At 47.9% G+C, this 18,131-nt stretch overlaps 1 protein-coding gene across 1 annotated transcript in view; it reads right to left on the bottom strand.

Moving 5' to 3' along the window:
* The window catches only part of EMB (embigin), a 40,630-nt gene extending 29,354 nt beyond the window's left edge, over positions 1 to 11,276 (bottom strand). Inside the window, exons 1-3 of the mRNA XM_037145109.2 lie at positions 11,205 to 11,276; positions 10,833 to 11,118; positions 861 to 950 (exon numbers count right to left, since the gene is read on the bottom strand). Of these exons, the coding sequence (XP_037001004.2) occupies positions 861 to 950; positions 10,833 to 11,118; positions 11,205 to 11,276 (448 nt within the window). The remainder of the gene's footprint in view (positions 1 to 860; positions 951 to 10,832; positions 11,119 to 11,204) is intronic.
* Between the last annotated feature and the right edge of the window lie 6,855 nt (positions 11,277 to 18,131).

The following is an 18,131-nucleotide window of genomic DNA, read 5'->3' as shown; positions in this document are numbered from 1 at the left end:
TACAAATAAGAATAAATTGTAAGTATTAGAATAGGGATATTTGGGGACAAACAGAAGTTGTACAACGTCATAAAAACGTTCCACAAAAAAGCTGAGCAGACGCCCCATTGGAATCAGCTTGGGGAGGGAAAAGCCCACCTTTTATTTCTGTTAAACAGAACTACGGAAACCAATCTTCATACAAGAGGGCAAAGACTACACATGTCCTTGGATAAAAGTTGTTACTGACACAACAAACAGGTTTAAGTTCTTTTAAATGCTAATTCAACCGTTAACATGGTTACGGAGACAGAGAACCACTCCCACTCAGCTGAAGAACCCTGCCCTTACTTTTGAAACACTAGCATCCAAAACCATGGGAAGAGGAAGTGGACCGAGTGGTACTTCCGAGTTAACACTGTCATGGACTCACCCCCAGCACCTTCCCATGATCTGCCTGAAGGTCTCTCTCACTCGCTACAAGAACTCTCCTAACTGAGAGGGATTTGGTGGCTACACCAGGGAGAACTGATGAGAAATAAGAGCATCTTCTAATCCACCTGAACCCTCTTCTCCTCCCATGGAGTAAGGAAAGGGTCCCTTTCCTCGAGAGCCCGTCTTAGCCACGGTGTCTGCGCTGGCTGCCTCCTCCCTGCAGGGCACATCATCCACAGGGCATCAGTCCTGCATTTGCTACCACAGAGCCAACAGTGTAGGGCACCATGTGTGCCAGACGGACCCCGTAATTGTATCCGGGACTGGCATGCTTGTTTCACCAGACGGCATGCAGGGGTTAGCACTTCAGAAGGCAACAGGCGGTGCCTTAACGAAAAATAAAAACTCATTTCAGGGCTGAATTACTTGAAATATGATACAGTTACCAGTCAGTGATATTTTATGGCTGTCCGAGGAAAAATTGTGGTATCTTGCCAGCCTTTCTTCTCGAGCAGGCACACTTGAAAAAGGCCAAGCTGTAAGAAAAAGGACACGTGATTTTATATTCCCATCAAGATTAAGTGACTACCTAAAAGCTAGTTTATAACAGTTCAAATGTTATATTCTATTAATGAAGAATAACTTTTTCAGGAAGCTCTGACTCACTGGGTCTCATATGCATCACAGATACTCAGAACTATATCGGCACTAAGTGTGACCAAATTTCCAATCATTTCTATGTTCTTCTTCTTCTTTTTTTTTCTGAAAATTCCCTATTGATTTACATCAAATGGCTTTAAAAAACTTCACTTTCTTATCCTACAATTTGTGGTGTCTTTACGAAACATAAACGAAGACACTGAGGGCTAAGATGAGAGCGGCCAAAAAGAGAACGGCGTGAGGGGCAGAGCGGGTGAGAGGCCAAGGACAAGCTGGCCGAAGTAAAGGGCGTGAGAAGGAACGCGACAGGCCTGGGCAGTCCAAGGCCAGAGAAGGCGGAGCAACGCCGTGAGAGGCCACACCAGTCTCCCTTGTCCAGCTGCAGCCCCAGGACCGTGTTCTCCTCTGCCCCTCACATCACCTGCTGAAAACCTGTGCCAAAGCAACAGTCTTCGCCCCCCCACCCTGCTCACTCCCCTCAGAACTCCTCCCTACACCGGCTACTTATCCTTTGACGCAAGGGCCCCAGGCCTCGCCCCCTGTAAAAACTACTGCAACTCTAGCAAAGAAGTCAGAGAAGAAAAAGAAAATCTTGTGATTGTCAACTGGACTGTGTTCCTTAAACTTCATGCAGTGTAAATTCGTCCTGGTCTTTGCTGGCTTTGTTTTCTTATACTTCATCCAGAAGTCATTTCTGGTTATTTCATTTATTCTTTGTGTGGAAACCGTTATCAAAGTCAGTGCTTGCTTCTGTCGCTCTAGCTTACACGTGGCATTCGCCATGTCGCCGAATGAAGGAAATCTGCGGAGCCCCACCTAACCCTCCCATCAGCTGTGCCCAAAGGCCCCGTCACTTCCCCTGACACTCTGGACGGGGATGCGCGTTCCCACAAACTTGCAGGGGTGCCCAGCCTTGCAGCATCTCTGGGCCAAGTGGAAGACGGAGACTTGCCTTAGACTTGTTAAATACATTGTGACACATAATCAGAATAAAGGTCTCATAATGTTTTAAATAAATTCACGATTTTGGGTTGGGCTGGATTCACAGCTATCATCAGCTGCACTTGGCCTGCAGGCTGCAGGCTGGACACCCCTGCGGGCAAGCCTTTAACGAGTTAAAGACCTAAATCATGCCACCCTCTGGCAGTGACTCTACAGGGAAATGTGGCCTGAGTGTCTTGTGGGCTACAAGAAATGCAAAACCCTTCCCTCAACCACATAAAATATCTGTTTACTCTCCCACACACATGCACACATGCAGCCAGAAAGGCTGCACCTTTTCCTAATAAAAACTCTTTTTTTTATTCTTGGGCATAGTTCACTGAGGTTACAGTACAGAAGCAGAGTCTCACCACGGCCAAGGCAGAGGCGGACGGGACGGAAGGAGCTGTTCTGCCGTGGCCTCGGGTCAGTGAAACCTGAACAACCGGAGATCTGATACCTCTGCTCCCTTGTCGGGGCATTCTCCCTGGGCCGGCGCTGCGCACAGGACAGAATGCACGGGTTGTCCCATCCCCTGACCCCTGACAGGGCCCACAGTCCTTTATTAGTATTAATCCCCCCATCAGCAACAGTGAGCGCTTTTAATAAAAGCGCTTTTGTTCTTATTTTTATCCCATTCTTGATGCGGCGAGGAGGAGACTGAGTGACGTTGGTGCCCAGGGGGCTGCGGGAATTGCAGCCATGGCAGGTTGGGTCCCCAGGGTGTCACTGAGATCGTCAGAATCTTAGAGCAGCACCATGTACGGCACTGACCGCACCTGGCCTGTGAGTTTTATGCAGGTTGGTGTGTGAGCACCAGAGGTGGGGCCTGACCAACACCTTTGAGTGGCTCCAGAGGTGGCGGAGAGAGGGAGGGAACCCTGGAAGGTGAGGCATGTTCACGGGGACCTGGCTGGATGGGCTCACCAAGGTCCTGAACCAGAGCAAGGAGGGAAAGGGGGCTAGGCTTGGCCTGGGCGCCATCTAAGCAAATAGAAGTGGAAGGAATACAAGGACAAAGAAAAACCAAGCTCAAGAGTAGGGAAGCTTGTATTTCCAGAATAGCTTAGCTGCTGTGACTAATTCCAATTGCCAGATCCTATAAGAAAAGTACAGTCGGACATCGATGAATCAGCCACCGCTCAAAACCTAACCTCATATCCCCTTTACCACGTTCTGGGTCCCACAGAACCAGCCCAAGTGCAAACCATCACTCGAAGCTGCTGTGGTTTTCCCCAGAGAGAGCTCCTGGAAGAAGCCATTGATACAGACATTCTGGGTGCAAAAACAGGGCATGCTGCAGAAGGTGTTAGGAGAGTGAAAGTGAGACACTCTTTGTTCAGCCAAGGTATTTTTTAATCAAAAAAAAAAGAGAAGGTAAACCTGAATGCTCCCAGCAGCCAGAAGCCTGAGTCAGCAGACACGGTGTTTGGAGGAAACTGGCCGGGAATTCCGGCAGAGGTGGTCTAAAAATTTCCCCCAAAGGATTAGGCAGAGTCACAAAAAGAAACACGAAATGGAGAGGCAGGCAGTCCGAATCCTGATCCACGTTCCGCCACTGGCTTGTTGCTTCAAGTTGCATTTCACGAGAAAAGGGCGGGTGAGGGGACTTGTGTTACGTCAGGTGATGGGGCCAAGACCACACTCGCCTTCCTCAAGTTCACCTTCTCTCCCCTTTGTCAGTCACAGCTGGAAGTTTCCATGTGGCATTCGTCTGTGGGTAGCGGCAAAAATGCCAACGGAAAGGAGTAACACCTGAGAGTTGTTCCAGAGAATGAGAGATTTGTTTTTCTCCTTCTGCAGGGAGATGGGCATGAGGGCCCCACACCAAAGAACTGAACTACATCCTCGTTTTCATTTTCACCTGTTAATCTTTCACGGGAGATGACCACGTGGTATCTAGTCAAAGATCCTTCACTTATTATGTTTAAAAATTCCTGCCCTGGCTGGTGTAGCTCAGTGGCTTGAGTGCTGGCCTGTGAATGAAAGGGTTTCCAGTTCGATTCCCAGTCAGGGCACATGCCTGGGTTGCAGGCCAGGTCCCCAGTCGGGGGGGCACATGAGAGGCAACCACACATCGATGTTGCTCTCCCTCTCTTTCTCCCTCCCTTCCCCTCTCTCTAAAAATAAATAAATAAAATCTTTAAAAAATAAAAATAAATAAAATAAAAATTCCTATATGTTGTTGGCATTTTCAAACGAAATGAGCATGCTATAATTTCTACTGAATCTATTAAGGTGACACTTTCACATTTAATTCTGGGGCCCCATTAAACTGAAAAATAATTGGGAAGGAAAGAAAGAGGATGAGTAACACTAGAAAAATTGCTTCGGGTTTTTAAGATTTGCTTTTATTTAAATCAGAAAATCAGTTCAACTGTACCTGTGTTTAAGAATCATCATCTTCTCTAATCCCTCCCTCCAGTTCCTTTCTCATGCCCTGGAACCTCGGTTCTCGAACTTAATTTGTTCTGGAAGACCTGGAGACCCCAAGTTTTCTTCGACAACTGAGACATTTTCCATGAACAACTTGGTCAACAACCAAACTGTTGTTCGAGAACCAAGACATTCAAGAACTGAGGTTTGACTGTATTTTAAAATCATGGAAGTGTCTAGACTTCACTTAGAGAAAGATGTAAGAAAAAGCTGTTATTCAGATAAATATCATTCTCTTACTCACATAATGTATTGACTGCTAGCTATATGAATGATTAAAATTATTTAAGTAAACCTTAATTTTAGCATTTTGATATTTAGCATTATAAATGTGCAACCCAATTACAGAAACAGTACAACCTAAAAATAGATCATATATATTTATAAAACACACTTTTGGAAATCAAAATACATTCTCACATGGAAGCAGCTATATCTAACCATGCCCAGTTGGAAAGGCCATTTAAGCCATGGTAGGGGTGAACTCTAGCATTAAAGTATCTAATGGCCAATATTGCTTGGAAACAGTGTACTTAAGAATTGTACTTCTGGGTTCTGGGAACACAGTGTTTCCCCCCTCCCCCGCCCCACCTCCACCCCTGTCTGCAACCAGGATGGTGGAGAGAAGGGGCATTCCCCGACACTGCACTTCAGAGAGAGTTTGTCAAGAAAATAAACACCCGATGGGGCTGTTATAAGTCAGGCTTTCAGCATCAGAAAACAGTTCAGACAAGAAATTCATGGGTTGTTTGTTTTCACACAATATGGGAACTGTTGGTAAGAAGGCCATTGTTAGCCTAGTTAAAATAAAAAAACAATTAAAAAGCTGAATGCCAAGAGCAACGTGTACTTTTACACAGCCTTGTCCAACTATTTTTAAAACTTGATCATATAGGAATATAAGTTGATCTTTTCTTTAAATATGACTTTTGAAGTAAAATATATTTGAGTACAGTATAGAAACCCTTATGTTTCGAACTACCCCTGCATAGATCATTAGGGCGTTTTAACAGTGAAATGTATGTCAAATAAAACTCTTTAAAAATAAAAACCCAAAAGTTCGACTAGGATTTCTGCTCTTTCTAAAGACAGTAAATAGGTTTTAAATTGTTTCAACCTCTAGACCATTCTTCCATAAGACTTAGATTTTATTCAGTGTGTCCCACTGGGGGCCATCTGCTGCCCCCCCTCCGGGACACTCGGCAATGTCCGGAGACACTGTGGTTGCCACACATAGGGAAGGTCGCTGTTTGTTTCTAACAGGTCATATTTGGTTCCTGGAGCTGCCGTAACAAATGACCACGGAGACTGTGGCTTAAAACCGCCAAGGTGTGTCCGCTTGCAGTTCCGGAAGCCGGAGGCCTTTCGTCCAGGTGCGGGGCCACCACCCACTGAAGGCTCCAGGGAAGCCTCCTCCCGGCCTCGCCCTCCCTCTGCTGGTGGCTGGTGTCCTCGGTGTCCCGGAGGTGGTGGCTGCAATACTCCCATCGATGGCTCCATCTTGGCATGGCTATCTTCTATCTGTGATCCCGTGTCTCTGGATCCAAACCCCTCGCCTTCCTTCCATAGGGACCCCAGTCACGTGGCCAGGGGCCGATCCTGACCCGGTCTGCCCTCATTCTACCTCGATTGCACCTGCAAAGGCCCAGCTCTCCAGCTGAGCCCCTTTCCCAGACGCCAACGTCAGGACCTAAACCATTCTCTCTGTGGGGCACTCCTCACCCAGGACAGAGAGATGCTGCTAAGCATCTGATAATGACCGCCCTTCACCACAGAGGTTCATCCAGCCCAAAATGTCAGTGATGCTAAGGCTGAGGAGCTCTCCTTTCAAAACAGGTGCACCTGCAACTCCAATTCTTCAACACGATGATATTTACTAATCTACAACAGCCCTGTAGCCCTGGGGTCCTGTTCTAGCTACATCATTTAGGTGCGGATATTTTAAAGCATGGATGCTTCATGTAACCCTTCTTTGCCTTCCCCCCAAAAAACACTAAGTATTTATTTAGAACAAACACAGAAAGGGCTGGAGCTTCACTGTCTTCAAGTTCATCCACCTCCAGCAGAAGCTTGTTTAGGCCTGAGCACCACCCTCCTGGTCTCCTGAGCAAGCCTCGCCCACCTGCCTCCACTCAGGCCCCGCCTCCACTCAGGCCCCGCCCCCCAGACCACCCAGGCCTCTGATGAGGAAAGGGGGAGAGGCTGCCCTGAGCTGCAGGGCTGCCTCCCTCCTCAGCTCCATGCACATCCCTTCTGACAGGGACCTATTTTGAGGACCTTGGAGGAAGAAGCACCCATTGCTGGATGGGGCTGTGAAATGCAAAGCAGGAAACTAGTTACAGTTACCAGTTAGTTCACGTCACTGATCACCAAAAAGCACTTTGGGCTTTAAGATCAATCAAATACTACATCTAGGTTCCTTTTTGGACCTCAGGACAATGTAATTATAAGGCAATTTTTAAAAAAAGATTCTGTCTTGGGAGCTGGGATACACTAGTGATGTCATAATCCCAGTCACTTGGAAAATTCCAGGAAAGTGATTTTTAGTTAAAAGAATAGCACCATTTTTAAAGACAACACCTGTTATTTCTGTACCAACAGCACATTATTTGAGATATTCCCTTATTTGTGAACAGTGACTATTACTAGGAATAAAGAGTTTATTTTTAATAAAACATTGTGAGGTTTTTCAAAGTGTGTGTCCTAAATTGTTTATTTCTACCATTCATGTAATGTTAGAAAATGTTGTGGAACACAGCCTTCTGAAATGTGCTGGTGATACAGAAGTCGCGTCGAAGGACTGCGGTTTGGGACGGGACTCCGTCCCACAGACTTTGATACTGGTGCAGAACAAGCACTTGTCTGGAAAACAGGACCTAACGACACACACCCGTGTGTTTCTCAGCTCCTCCCTGGGGTCCCATGTCAGACATCCTCAGATGTCTGTGCTTCTTTTCAAATAACCCTAAACTGACAGAACAGTTTCAAATACAGAACATCTGAGAACAAGCAGCTAGCCCAATGGCCCATTCCCCTCTGAAACACCACTGTCCATTTACCACGGAGGACTCACCCCACCCCCTCCCAACACTGCCGTGAAAATAGGGAAATCAGCATTTGTGCATTTCCCACACCACATCTGAGCTCCCAAAAAAAGCCTTTTTGCTGAGATGCACTTTTCAGCTAAAGGTCCCAGCTGTGACTCATCTGTGGCCATTAGCTGCCATGTCTCTCTCCTCCCCTTCACTCTGAACAACCTAGGTCTCGCCTGACTTCTCTGACCTTGATACTTGGGAAAGTAACAGTGCGGTGACGTTGTCACATGATTAGATTAAGAGCAGGCATCTCCCGCAGGAAGACCGCAGAGGTGATTGTGGTTCTCACTGCATCCTGTCGGATAGGACATGATTTTCATTTCCCTCTTTACTGGTAATTCTCACTTGGATCATCTGATTAAAGGCCTATCTGGCAGACTTCTCCACCATACAGTTATTCTTTCTCCTTTTCATTAGTAAGAACTTTGTGTGAAGTTACTTTGAAACCATGTAATATTCTGCGCCTCATGAAACTTTTACTTGACTTGTTCAAATAATTTATGTCAGTATTTACCTATTATTATTCAATGGGCACTACTCAGTGGCTACGAACGCATACTGGATGTTCAGGTGGTCCCAGCTGTCGAGGGGGAGCCCCTTCATGCTGGGTCCTGCTTTCTTTGGACGGGACCCATCATTCTTTACACACGTCATTGCTTTCGACACAAGGTGTTCCAGGCTTCACGCAGACTTTCCCCCACCCCAGTCCCGAAGCCGGCCATTTCTCCAAAGAAGCCCTAGTTACTATTAGTAAAGCAGGGTATTTCGAGCTGAGACATGGTGCTAAGTGTGCTTACCACACCTGGGAAACCAACCACTGCCCGACTTGAAGGGGCAGAGCTAAGCCCCCCCCACAGGCACTTCTCACCCACGCCAACAGCACATGGGCTGCGGCATGATGGAGGTTAAACATGGTCATTTCAAATTACTGCCTGCAAACATTTGTCAGCGAATAAAAATGACCCATTCTCTCCACTGATCTGTTCCGTAAAATAGTAATAACAATGATGTTTGAATGTTGCTCTTCAAGCCATGCGTCTCCTTCACAAAGATAGTTCACATTTCTTATTTAACTGAGACCCCCCAAGAGTGAGCCCCTGTGCCTAACTTCACTGCGGGACCCGCACAATGCCAGCCAGCCCGTCAGCTTGAGACCACAAACCCCACGTGCTGCACCCTCTGCCGGTGACTGGGGAGTGTGAGGGACACACCTGCCCATGTCAGCATGACAACTGAGCGCGGTGTCTAAGGAAACAGGCTTTGGAGCTGGACCGAACTGTGCTCCATTTCCTGCTCTACTGCTCAACTAAGGATGTGGACTTGGGCCATTATTTAACCTCATGAAGTTCCAATTTCCTCATCTCAACTCAGGGACCATGAAAGCTAACATGCAGTGCCATGAACTGCATACTGCCATTTCCATGCAATGCGCACCATTTTTATATAACAAACACAAAAAACTGCACCCATTTTTAATATTGAAATTTGGCCAAAAAGTGTTTGGTATATAGAATAGCTATATCTAAGTAGTTCAAAGCATCTAGATTTTTAAAAGATGTATCAGTAAACTTCACAATGTCCTTTAGCAAACAGAAAGCTCAACCTCATGGAGAGCAACACAGAATCCGTAAAACAAGAAGAGGTTGCCTGACAGTTTTTAATTCTTCCTTAAAAGTAGATGCTCCTTCATGCCTTTTACATGGCACATTATTCAATAATTTTGGCTTAAGAGAAACCAAAAGGATGTCACTGGCAATGCATGCGCACCTACAATTTATTTGCTAATGCACTCCACCTTCATTGGTCTCCCTGTTTTTCTTTAGAAGCCCACTCTAAACGTCCATTTAAACCTGGCTCCCTGGTGCCAGCAGAATAACTAACTACCCACAGCGCAACCTCTAAGGTCAGTCGTTTGAAGGCAGTGGTTTCCAATCTGCTTCGCAACACGTGATTAAAACCACAGAGGATTTCAAAACTCCTGATGCCCAGGCTGAATCCCAGGCCAACGGAATCAGAATCTTTGAGGGCAAGATCCAGGTGGCACTTTGAAGTTCCCCGGCAATGCCAACATACAGCCAAATCAAGGTCCTAAGTTCTAGGACTGACCAGAGTGCACAGGTCCTCATATTTGCCCCATTCTGGGGTGAACCAGGGATGGAAGAATCAAGGACAGCCTGGGCAGGAAAAGTGTCCTTGACAACTCTTTCCAAGTGGCATCAGTGAAAAAGAGAGGGGGGGGGGAGGAAGTTAAGAAACTGAAGCAACCCGAAAGGTTTTGTCCAGGTTGTGAACAACTGGGCCTGAGAGGGTATTTATTAAAAAAATAAATAAGCATATACTTTGATTATCTTTCCATCTTTGTGGTACATTATGAAAAACCTAGAAGCCCATAAAATAAACTCCTGTGAAAAGCCAAAAACCCTATGTAGAACAGTATCCCGATTTCAATGAACTGATGGACAGTATCTGCCAACCTGAGAGGCAGCCTATTACCGTACCTGGGGGCTAACGCTGCACTTTATCGCACGGGAGTGCGCATCGGAAACCTGGTTAGATGGGATGCCTTCAACGTAAAAAGTAGTGATGAACAGGTGAAGCTAAAAATGGCAAATTTGGTGTTTTGGTAACGTTCTGCCCATAAATCCCTCTTTTGAAGTGTCTTTAACAAAACCACCACACACACACACACACCCGCTGTCAAAGACCGCGATGAAAAGAATACACCGCGTGGGTCCTGAGTTGCAAGGCTGTGTTTGGTTGGTTTGTTGTTCCACATCCGCAAGGCCAACCCACCTGCGTGGAAGAGAGTAGGCGCTATTTAAGCCGTACTATCAATTCAAATGAAGGGAGTTGGCCTTGGTGAGTGTGGCTTTCAGATTACTGTCACTTTCTCGGAGGCCAGTCGCTGCCTGTACCCGCCCACACGCGCCCGGACACCCTACCGCCCTCTTCTTAGAAACACGGAGCACCGTGCTACTGCCAACGACATCCCGACTCCCGGCCGGTACTGTGGGTCCCAGATTTACCACCCACAGCGGAGGCCGCCCCGGTCCCTTCCTCAGACGTGGATAACCCAAGCACGGCCAATGGGAGGCAGCGGCAGCCGCTGTCCCCAGGCGTCGCCAGCATCCTCGCGCCCCTCCCCACAGCCGTGCCCCCCCCCACCCGCGCTGGCCAAGCCCTCCGGCAGCTGGGCCGGACCTCCCGCGCCCCTTCCACCCCTCCTGAGTCCCGCATTCGTCACACCTGGGGGATGGCGGTCCGCCGAGCTCGGGCGCACCGCGGCCAGGAGGCACAGAAAGAGCAGCGGCTGGGGCGGCAGCGCCCGGGACGCCCGCAGGCCTGAGAGGGCGCGCATGGTGCCGGCGGGTCCCGAGCGGTCCTCGCCAAAGCGGGTCCTTCGGCGCACTACGGTAGGCGCCAGGAGTCCCCGCGCACACTCGCAGGCGCACACTCGCAGGTGGCTAGGCGCCCGATACCAATTCCAGGGGCTGACGCGCGAGAAAAGGCCGAGTGGGAGGGGCCCAGCGTCCTGCCCTCCTCCCCCGGGTCATTCTCACCGCGCCCAAAGCCGCCCCACAACTGCGCTCGGCCCTCCGTCAGCAGTGCAGCGCTCACCCAGCGCTGGTTCGCTGCAGGCGCGCTGGCTGTGCGGTGGCCACTGCCCAGCGCAGCCTCTCCCGCCTCCATCCCGTAGGATCCGGCAGGTCTGGGAAACGGCTCACTGAAGACGCAGGGCGGGTGATGTCTATCTAAACCTGTCTGCTACACACACACACATTATGCTATGTTTAATGTCTGCAGACTATTCATCAGTTCATTTGGAGCAGGTTCGTGTAAGTACTTGGACGGGACAGATGAGAGGGTGGAGAACACTTATCCGCGCTCCCCAGTCCCTGGGTTATTGAGGAGACGCTCGTTTGCAATGGAAGAGGCTCCATCCAGCTGCCCTGCGCCCCCGGCCTAGTGTCTCCTTGCTCTGGGTCCTGCCGGCTCACACCCTCCCCTCCAGTCTCCGAAGGCTTGCTTAACCGGTTCTCTCCAGACTGCGAGTGCCCAGGCCCTGAAGTGAGCCTCCTTTTCTTCTCCTTTTGTTTGCTAAGTCTGCCTGGTTTTCAGGAGCCGCCTAGGGCTCCAGAAGCAAACACTACCAACAATAGCTGCTGTAAACTGCACAAAGCTGTTGACTCGAAAGCTGTTTATATCGCCGCTCACTCAGCCAGGCTGTGACTTGGAAGGTTTAGTGCTCCCCACCAAATAAAATAAAACAACTAAAAGCTGTGGCTTTATCAGAGAGGGGAAGGAGAATCTCCATTGTATTATAGAAGAGCGACTAGCAGGAGCTGATGACTTCCCAGGTTGCTGCAATTATACGGAAATCTGATTCAGATAACTCAGATCACTGGGGAGGCGGAGGGAGGGGCCCCTGGAGGTGTTTGCCAGGCAGTTGTGGGCGGTCTCGGACGGGATTGGCTGAGAAGCTGACGCCTCCAGAGCCAATGGAAATTTGAAAAGGGCTGGTGCTCCGGCTCCTGAGCTGCTCTCTCAGGCTCGGGCTCTGGCTCACAAGCTCTTCTTACTCCTGGATGCTTCGGAGATGCAGCTGCAGCTACGGCTGCCTGCCTCTCCCATGGAACAGTGCTTTGGATGGGAAGGAAGTCCAGGCACAGCCCAGGATCAGGCCGGCCTGGCCGAGGGTGGCAGGGCTGTTCTTTGGGTGTTCTAGAGAGAACAAGCTCTGAGGCAGAAGTGTGCCGTTCTTCCAAAATTGTGTAGTTTTTGTAACTTATGTCGTTTTAGTTTGTAAACTAACTGCATAGAAACACCGTAACTAACAGGGAAAAGATGGAACTGGGGTGGTAGAGTTTGGCCTTAATTGATAGGCTTCAGGGATTAAAGCTGTGACTTGATGGGCTTAAGTTCCTGCTTTTGAATAAAGACTCCTTTCCTTTATCACCAGACCTTTGCCTCTGGAATTTTCACCTCAAGGGCAGCTGCTGTTCAGTAACAGCAACACGTTAAAAGGTGTGTGTGTTTTAAGTATTTCTCAGAAGCTTTCTTTCCTCCCCCTTTGTCTTTTGAACATCAGGGAAGATATTCACAAATTTGAAATATATCCATGTCCCCCCAAAAAAGATTAAAAGAAAATGTTACATATTATATAGGCAAAACTGTGAGAAAGGCTGTAACCATTATTTCAATGGGTGTTGAGAGAATGTGAGAGATGGGGTCCATTAACCACCAATAAATGTTCACCAAGCGCCAGGTGCTGTGTTCAGAACAGGCTGCGTGGTCTGCGTGCAGCACACCCGCACACAGGACGGGTGGTCGGGGAGGGTCCGTTGTCTATAAGCTTCCAGTCTAAGAGCAGCCTCTGCTCAGCCAGGGGAGCATCGTTATGATGGACTCAGCCTGGCTGAGCAAAGCCTCATGGGAGACCCGGCAAAACTAAACACTCAACATACGGGCCTCTCGGGACTTTGGCCCACTCTGCTGAACCCCAAGTGCCGGGTCATGGGCTGCTGAGTCACAGCCCTGGGTGCTGCCCCCATCCAGCCACAAAGCCAACAACACACGTGTCCCATTTTCCAGTGCCTTCGGGAGCTTCAGGGAACTCTGAGTAGCCTCCCCTAATCAGTCCTATGAAACCCTTCAGCTCAAATTCACTTTGTTTCCAATAAGCCGACCTCACGTCAAGGAAAATCATCTTTTTGGTTGAATTAGCTTGTTGTGTGAACACGAAAAAAAATGACTTGCCCAAGTGGAGGCGAATTCCCACACTTCCATCGTCAGAGCAAAACAAGCCAAGAAACAATAGAGTTCTTATTTTGCGACGCCCTTTGGCAGTCTTTTTCCCACCGTTACTGTTAGTATTTAGATATTGATGTGTTTAGCTGTATCCTTACTCCACTTTTTTCAGATGTGCTTTCCCTGTATGGCTTTTTCAGACCTTTCTGGTCCAAATTGTCCTTTCCCTCCACGGTGAGTTACAGACAGCCCTAAATGTTCTGGCGCTCTCCTGGCCTTAAGGTGTGTTGGAGAGCAAGGAGGGTACTGCATTGCCTTTCCTCCAGCTGGGTGGGCTCTGGGACCTACTGAGTGTTGCTGAAGTCACACTGTGTGAGTTTCTGGATCCAGGCCACGAGGGTGCCCCCTTCCCTCCTCCTCACTCTCAGAGATGCTGTGCCCTGAGCAGCCCAGAGTATGCGGCAGTCCCGGGACAGGGGGATGTTGTGGGCAAGGAGAGTGGCCGAGGAGCGGGCAGGAGCCAGCTCCCTGTGGGGCTTTTCCTGGAGCCCGGGGACCAGGCCGGGCCTCAACTGAGTGCCCCATGACGACCCAGGGCATGTTCCTGGAGCAGGAGAGCAGGTTGGGGTCCCCGTCCAAACTGCCCCCTCAGCTGTGAGGGGTGACCACTCTGCCGTTCTAAGCCACCATATTGTGGGGTAGGTTAAATCGCCACAAAAAACAGTCCAAACTCTCTCCTCGGAACTCATAGTGCCCCTAGGACTAATTTGACAATTAATAATTTACAGACTCGTGACTTGGCCTTCATTCTTGGCTTAAATTTCTATTTAAATATTTTATTGCTATTCAACTTCAGTGATTCTATCGTCTTTCTGAAATACATTACAACTCTTTTCAGTACCTGTAAATAGTCCTGTGATTCTTTACATTTCCTCTAGTGTCTTTTTAAAAATATTTTATTTATTTATCTTTAGAGGGGAAGGGAAGGAGAGAGGGGGAGAAATATCAATGTATGGTTGCTTCTTGTGCATCCCCTGCTGGGAACTGGCCTGCAACCCAGGCATGTGCCCTGACTGGGAATCGAACTGTGATCCTCAGGTTTGCAGGCCTGCCTCAGTCCACTGAACTACACCAGCCAGGGCCCTGTAGTGTCTTAAAATAATACTTTAATGAGCTCTCTTTAAAAAAAATATTTTAATTATATGAGTTAGGTTCCAGCTGCATAATTCTATAATACATCATCTGTGTATTGTATTGTATTGTATTGTATTGTATTGTATTGTATTGTATTGTATTGTATTGTGCTCACTCCCCAAATCCACACCCCTTCCATTTCCATTTATCCCCCTTTAGCCTTTTCTACTTCCCCTTTCCCTCTGGTGGTTTTTACTTAATAGAAAATCAGGGTAGGGAAAACACTTATGTCTGTCCTACAGACTCATGTGTATCAAATAATGCTATAGAATTTTACCTTTTTTGAGATAGATGGTGAGCTGTCATTGAAGAAAAGGTGTGTGACAAGTGTGAGGCTGAGGATGTGGGTGTAGGTTACCAACAAAAATCGTATGCTATTTAAAAATATTGGAGAAAAACCTCAGTCTGTGGTATATAAAGTGCTACAAATAAAAAGGAGAATTCTCCACTGATAATTAGTAGAAAATGAACACTGAGCAACCCAAAGCTGCACAGGCAAGTCGGGGACGTGGTGGGCACGACTCTGCAGTGGTCCAAGGTTCCCACGCCCCGCCCCCCACCACAGGTCACACGCCCTGGCTCCCCTTGAAGGTGGGCGGGCTTGTGAATGGCGGGGGGCGGTCGCTATGTTCATTCGATTACATGTGAGAAGACTCCACTGAGCAGGCTGCGAGGAAACAGCCCCAGGGAGGAGGGCGTCCTCGTGCCTGTTGGCGAGAAACGAGCGGCCCCTTTGAAAACTGACTGCCTGTGCAGAGGAACAGCCTTTGGGAGCCACCCTGCGGAATTGAACTCCGCCAACAACCAGTGAGCATGGGAGGAGCCCCCAAGCCTCAGAGGCAGCTGCAGCCAACACCTTGACTGCAGTCTGGGAGCCCTGAGGATTTCTGACCCGGGTATGACCAGAGCTTCTGACCCGTGGAAGCTGAGCATCCACACATTTGTGTTGAACAACTAAGCTTGTTGGAATTTATTGTGCATCAGTAGAAAACTAATACAGGGGGCCCATCCGATGGGACTCCAGTCACATTACAAGAAAATAATTCTGGTCTTGAACAAGGTCGGGAATGAATGTGAAGGAAAATACTCAGTCATGTTTGAATATTAAAAAGAAAGGCTGGAAAGTTCCAGAGCTACTCAGAAGGTTGTATCATTTCCACATTGGAACATAACTCACCAACTCACATGTCTCAGTGACTGTGAGACCAACTCACAGTCATTTGCTCTCTTTCTTAGGAAGGAAAAAAGATGCACACATGTAAATATATATACAGATGCAGTCATATGTATGTACATGTATATACATACAAACATACTGTGTGCATATGCAATCATATTTTTAATTAAGTAACCAATTTAAGCAATGCATGCAGGTCCCTGGACCTCAGGGTTGGAGGTCCTCTACCTCACCCCAAGAGATAAATCATAATCAGTCCAAGCCAATGAGTGCAATATTATGGTCCTTAGTGAGGCTGTGTCGAAGGGGCAGCAGAGCTAATGACATAAAAGAGCAAATGGGCTCTGAGGGGCCGCTCTCACCCACGAGATGAAAAGCCTTCAGGAGAGAAAGTTTGGCCCACCCCTCGATGCCTCCTACCCTGAATGCCGCCCGGATGCCGGGATTGGCAGCGTGAGTGAGAGAATAGGTGGCCAGCAGCCAGCTCTCCCAACCGCAGCAGAGGAAGACAAAAAAGCAACCTGGGTTCATGGCTTGGGCTCTGGCCCGTGTCAGACCCGTGTCAGACGGCAATGGCTTTAGTGACAGCACCCTTTTGGGGACATCTAATTCATGGCAGCTCCGGGACACTCTGTGCCCTGCCTTAGTTTAATAAAAGCCTCACTCTGTGCCTAGGAACTCCCATCCATCTCCACATGGGATTCTCCTTCTATGTCTTACTTTCTATAACTATAACTTACCTTTCAACAGCTTCACCTGCCCAAACTCTATCATCATGAATTCTTGGGGTTTCATGATGATAGAGTGAAACCTATCACTAGGTTTCACTAGTGATAACCTGGTGATAACTAGGTTCACTAGGTTATCACTAGTGAATACCCCAAATCAGTTGTCTTAGGAGCCTCATTAACTATACCGCTGATTATTTCCTTTGTCTTTTTTCCCCTTCCCTTTCCTGCTTCCTTTTTTTCTTCTAACATCTAGAATAGCATTACCTGTATCCTCCACTGCCTAATCCTCACCTGAGTTTCTGTGCGCCCTTTTCTCCAGAAGATTCTCTTGGATTGTCCCCTTTCAAGAGCTCCTTCTGTGGCTCCCACAGCACCTTGTGTGCGCCCTTATCCCCGCTCCCCAGGGATCGGACCGTAATTGTCTGCTCTATTTCCGTCACTCAGCTCCCTAAATGCTGGGCGATGCCTGGTTCACGTTCACGTCCCATGTGCCTCAGTACCCAGCTCACACTTGTTGCAGGAACAAATGAGAGAATGACCCTCAAAAGTGGTGAAAGGCTGACCTTTGAAAGGGAACCATCTCCTGGAGTGACCCCACCGACTCCCTCCCCAGAGATGATGTGATGTTACTGGTTGCGGCTCTTTTTCAGGGATATTTCCCAATCTATGCACATTGCTCCTAGCCCCCGATCGTGGCATTCTGTATTCATTGTCCTGCACCAAGCTGTTCTACTTCAACCACACACCGACTTACTCCACAGAGAGCTTTTGCCTTCAAACAGCTAAATATGGTTCCATCCTGTGGCTGTTAAACCAGGCACTTACCAGGTCTCCAGTGCCTGCATTTATATTGTTTTGATCTTTCCCATTTATGCACAATTCAAAAATTAGTCATTAATATTATTGTACAAGTGCATATGGTACATGTAATTGTGGAAATAACATTTCTTCACCAAGAGGTAATGAGATGCCACCTTACACCTGTTAGAATGGCCATTATCGACAAGACAAGTAATAGCAAGTGTTGGGGAGGTTGTGGAGAAAAAGGAATCTTGTTGACAGCTGGTGGCAATGTAGACTGGTACGGCCACTACAGAACACAGAATGGATATTTCTCAAAAAAATTCAGAATAAAGTTACCATATGACCTAGCAACCCCTCTTCTGGGTATGCACCTGAAAAAAATTGAAAATGCTTATTTGTGAAGATACATGCACCCCTCTGTGCACTGCAGTGTTATTCATGGTGGCCAAGCCATGGAGACCCCCACAAGTGCCTTCCATAGACTGAACAAAGACAGTGTGGTACATCTACACAATGGAACACTACTCAGCCGTAAGAAAAGATGAAACACTGCCATTTGCGACAACATGGATGGACCTTGAGAATGTCATGCTAATTGATGTAAGTCAAAGTCAAGAGCCATATGACTTCACTCACATGTGGGATGTAAAACCGAAACTCATAGACACAGACAGCAGTGCGGTGGTGACCGGAGGGTCGAGGGTGGTGGAGGAATGAAGGATAAAGGAAGCAAGTGTATGGTGATGGGGAGGGACTGGACTTCGGGCGGTGAACACACAGTGCAGTGCACAGATGGTGTATTATAGAACTGTACACTTAAAATGTATAATTGTGTTACTATCACCTCAATAAATTTATTTTTAAGAAGACAGTTGTGTTTTAAATTTTGAT

The sequence above is a fragment of the Artibeus jamaicensis genome, unplaced genomic scaffold (genome assembly GCF_021234435.1).
Source record: "Artibeus jamaicensis isolate MK-2021 breed Jamaican fruit bat unplaced genomic scaffold, CSHL_Jam_final scaffold_369, whole genome shotgun sequence".
NCBI classification, from domain to species: domain Eukaryota; kingdom Metazoa; phylum Chordata; class Mammalia; order Chiroptera; family Phyllostomidae; genus Artibeus; species Artibeus jamaicensis.
The sequence above is the reverse complement of the archived record's forward strand: the minus strand, read 5'-3'. Positions and strand labels throughout refer to the sequence as shown.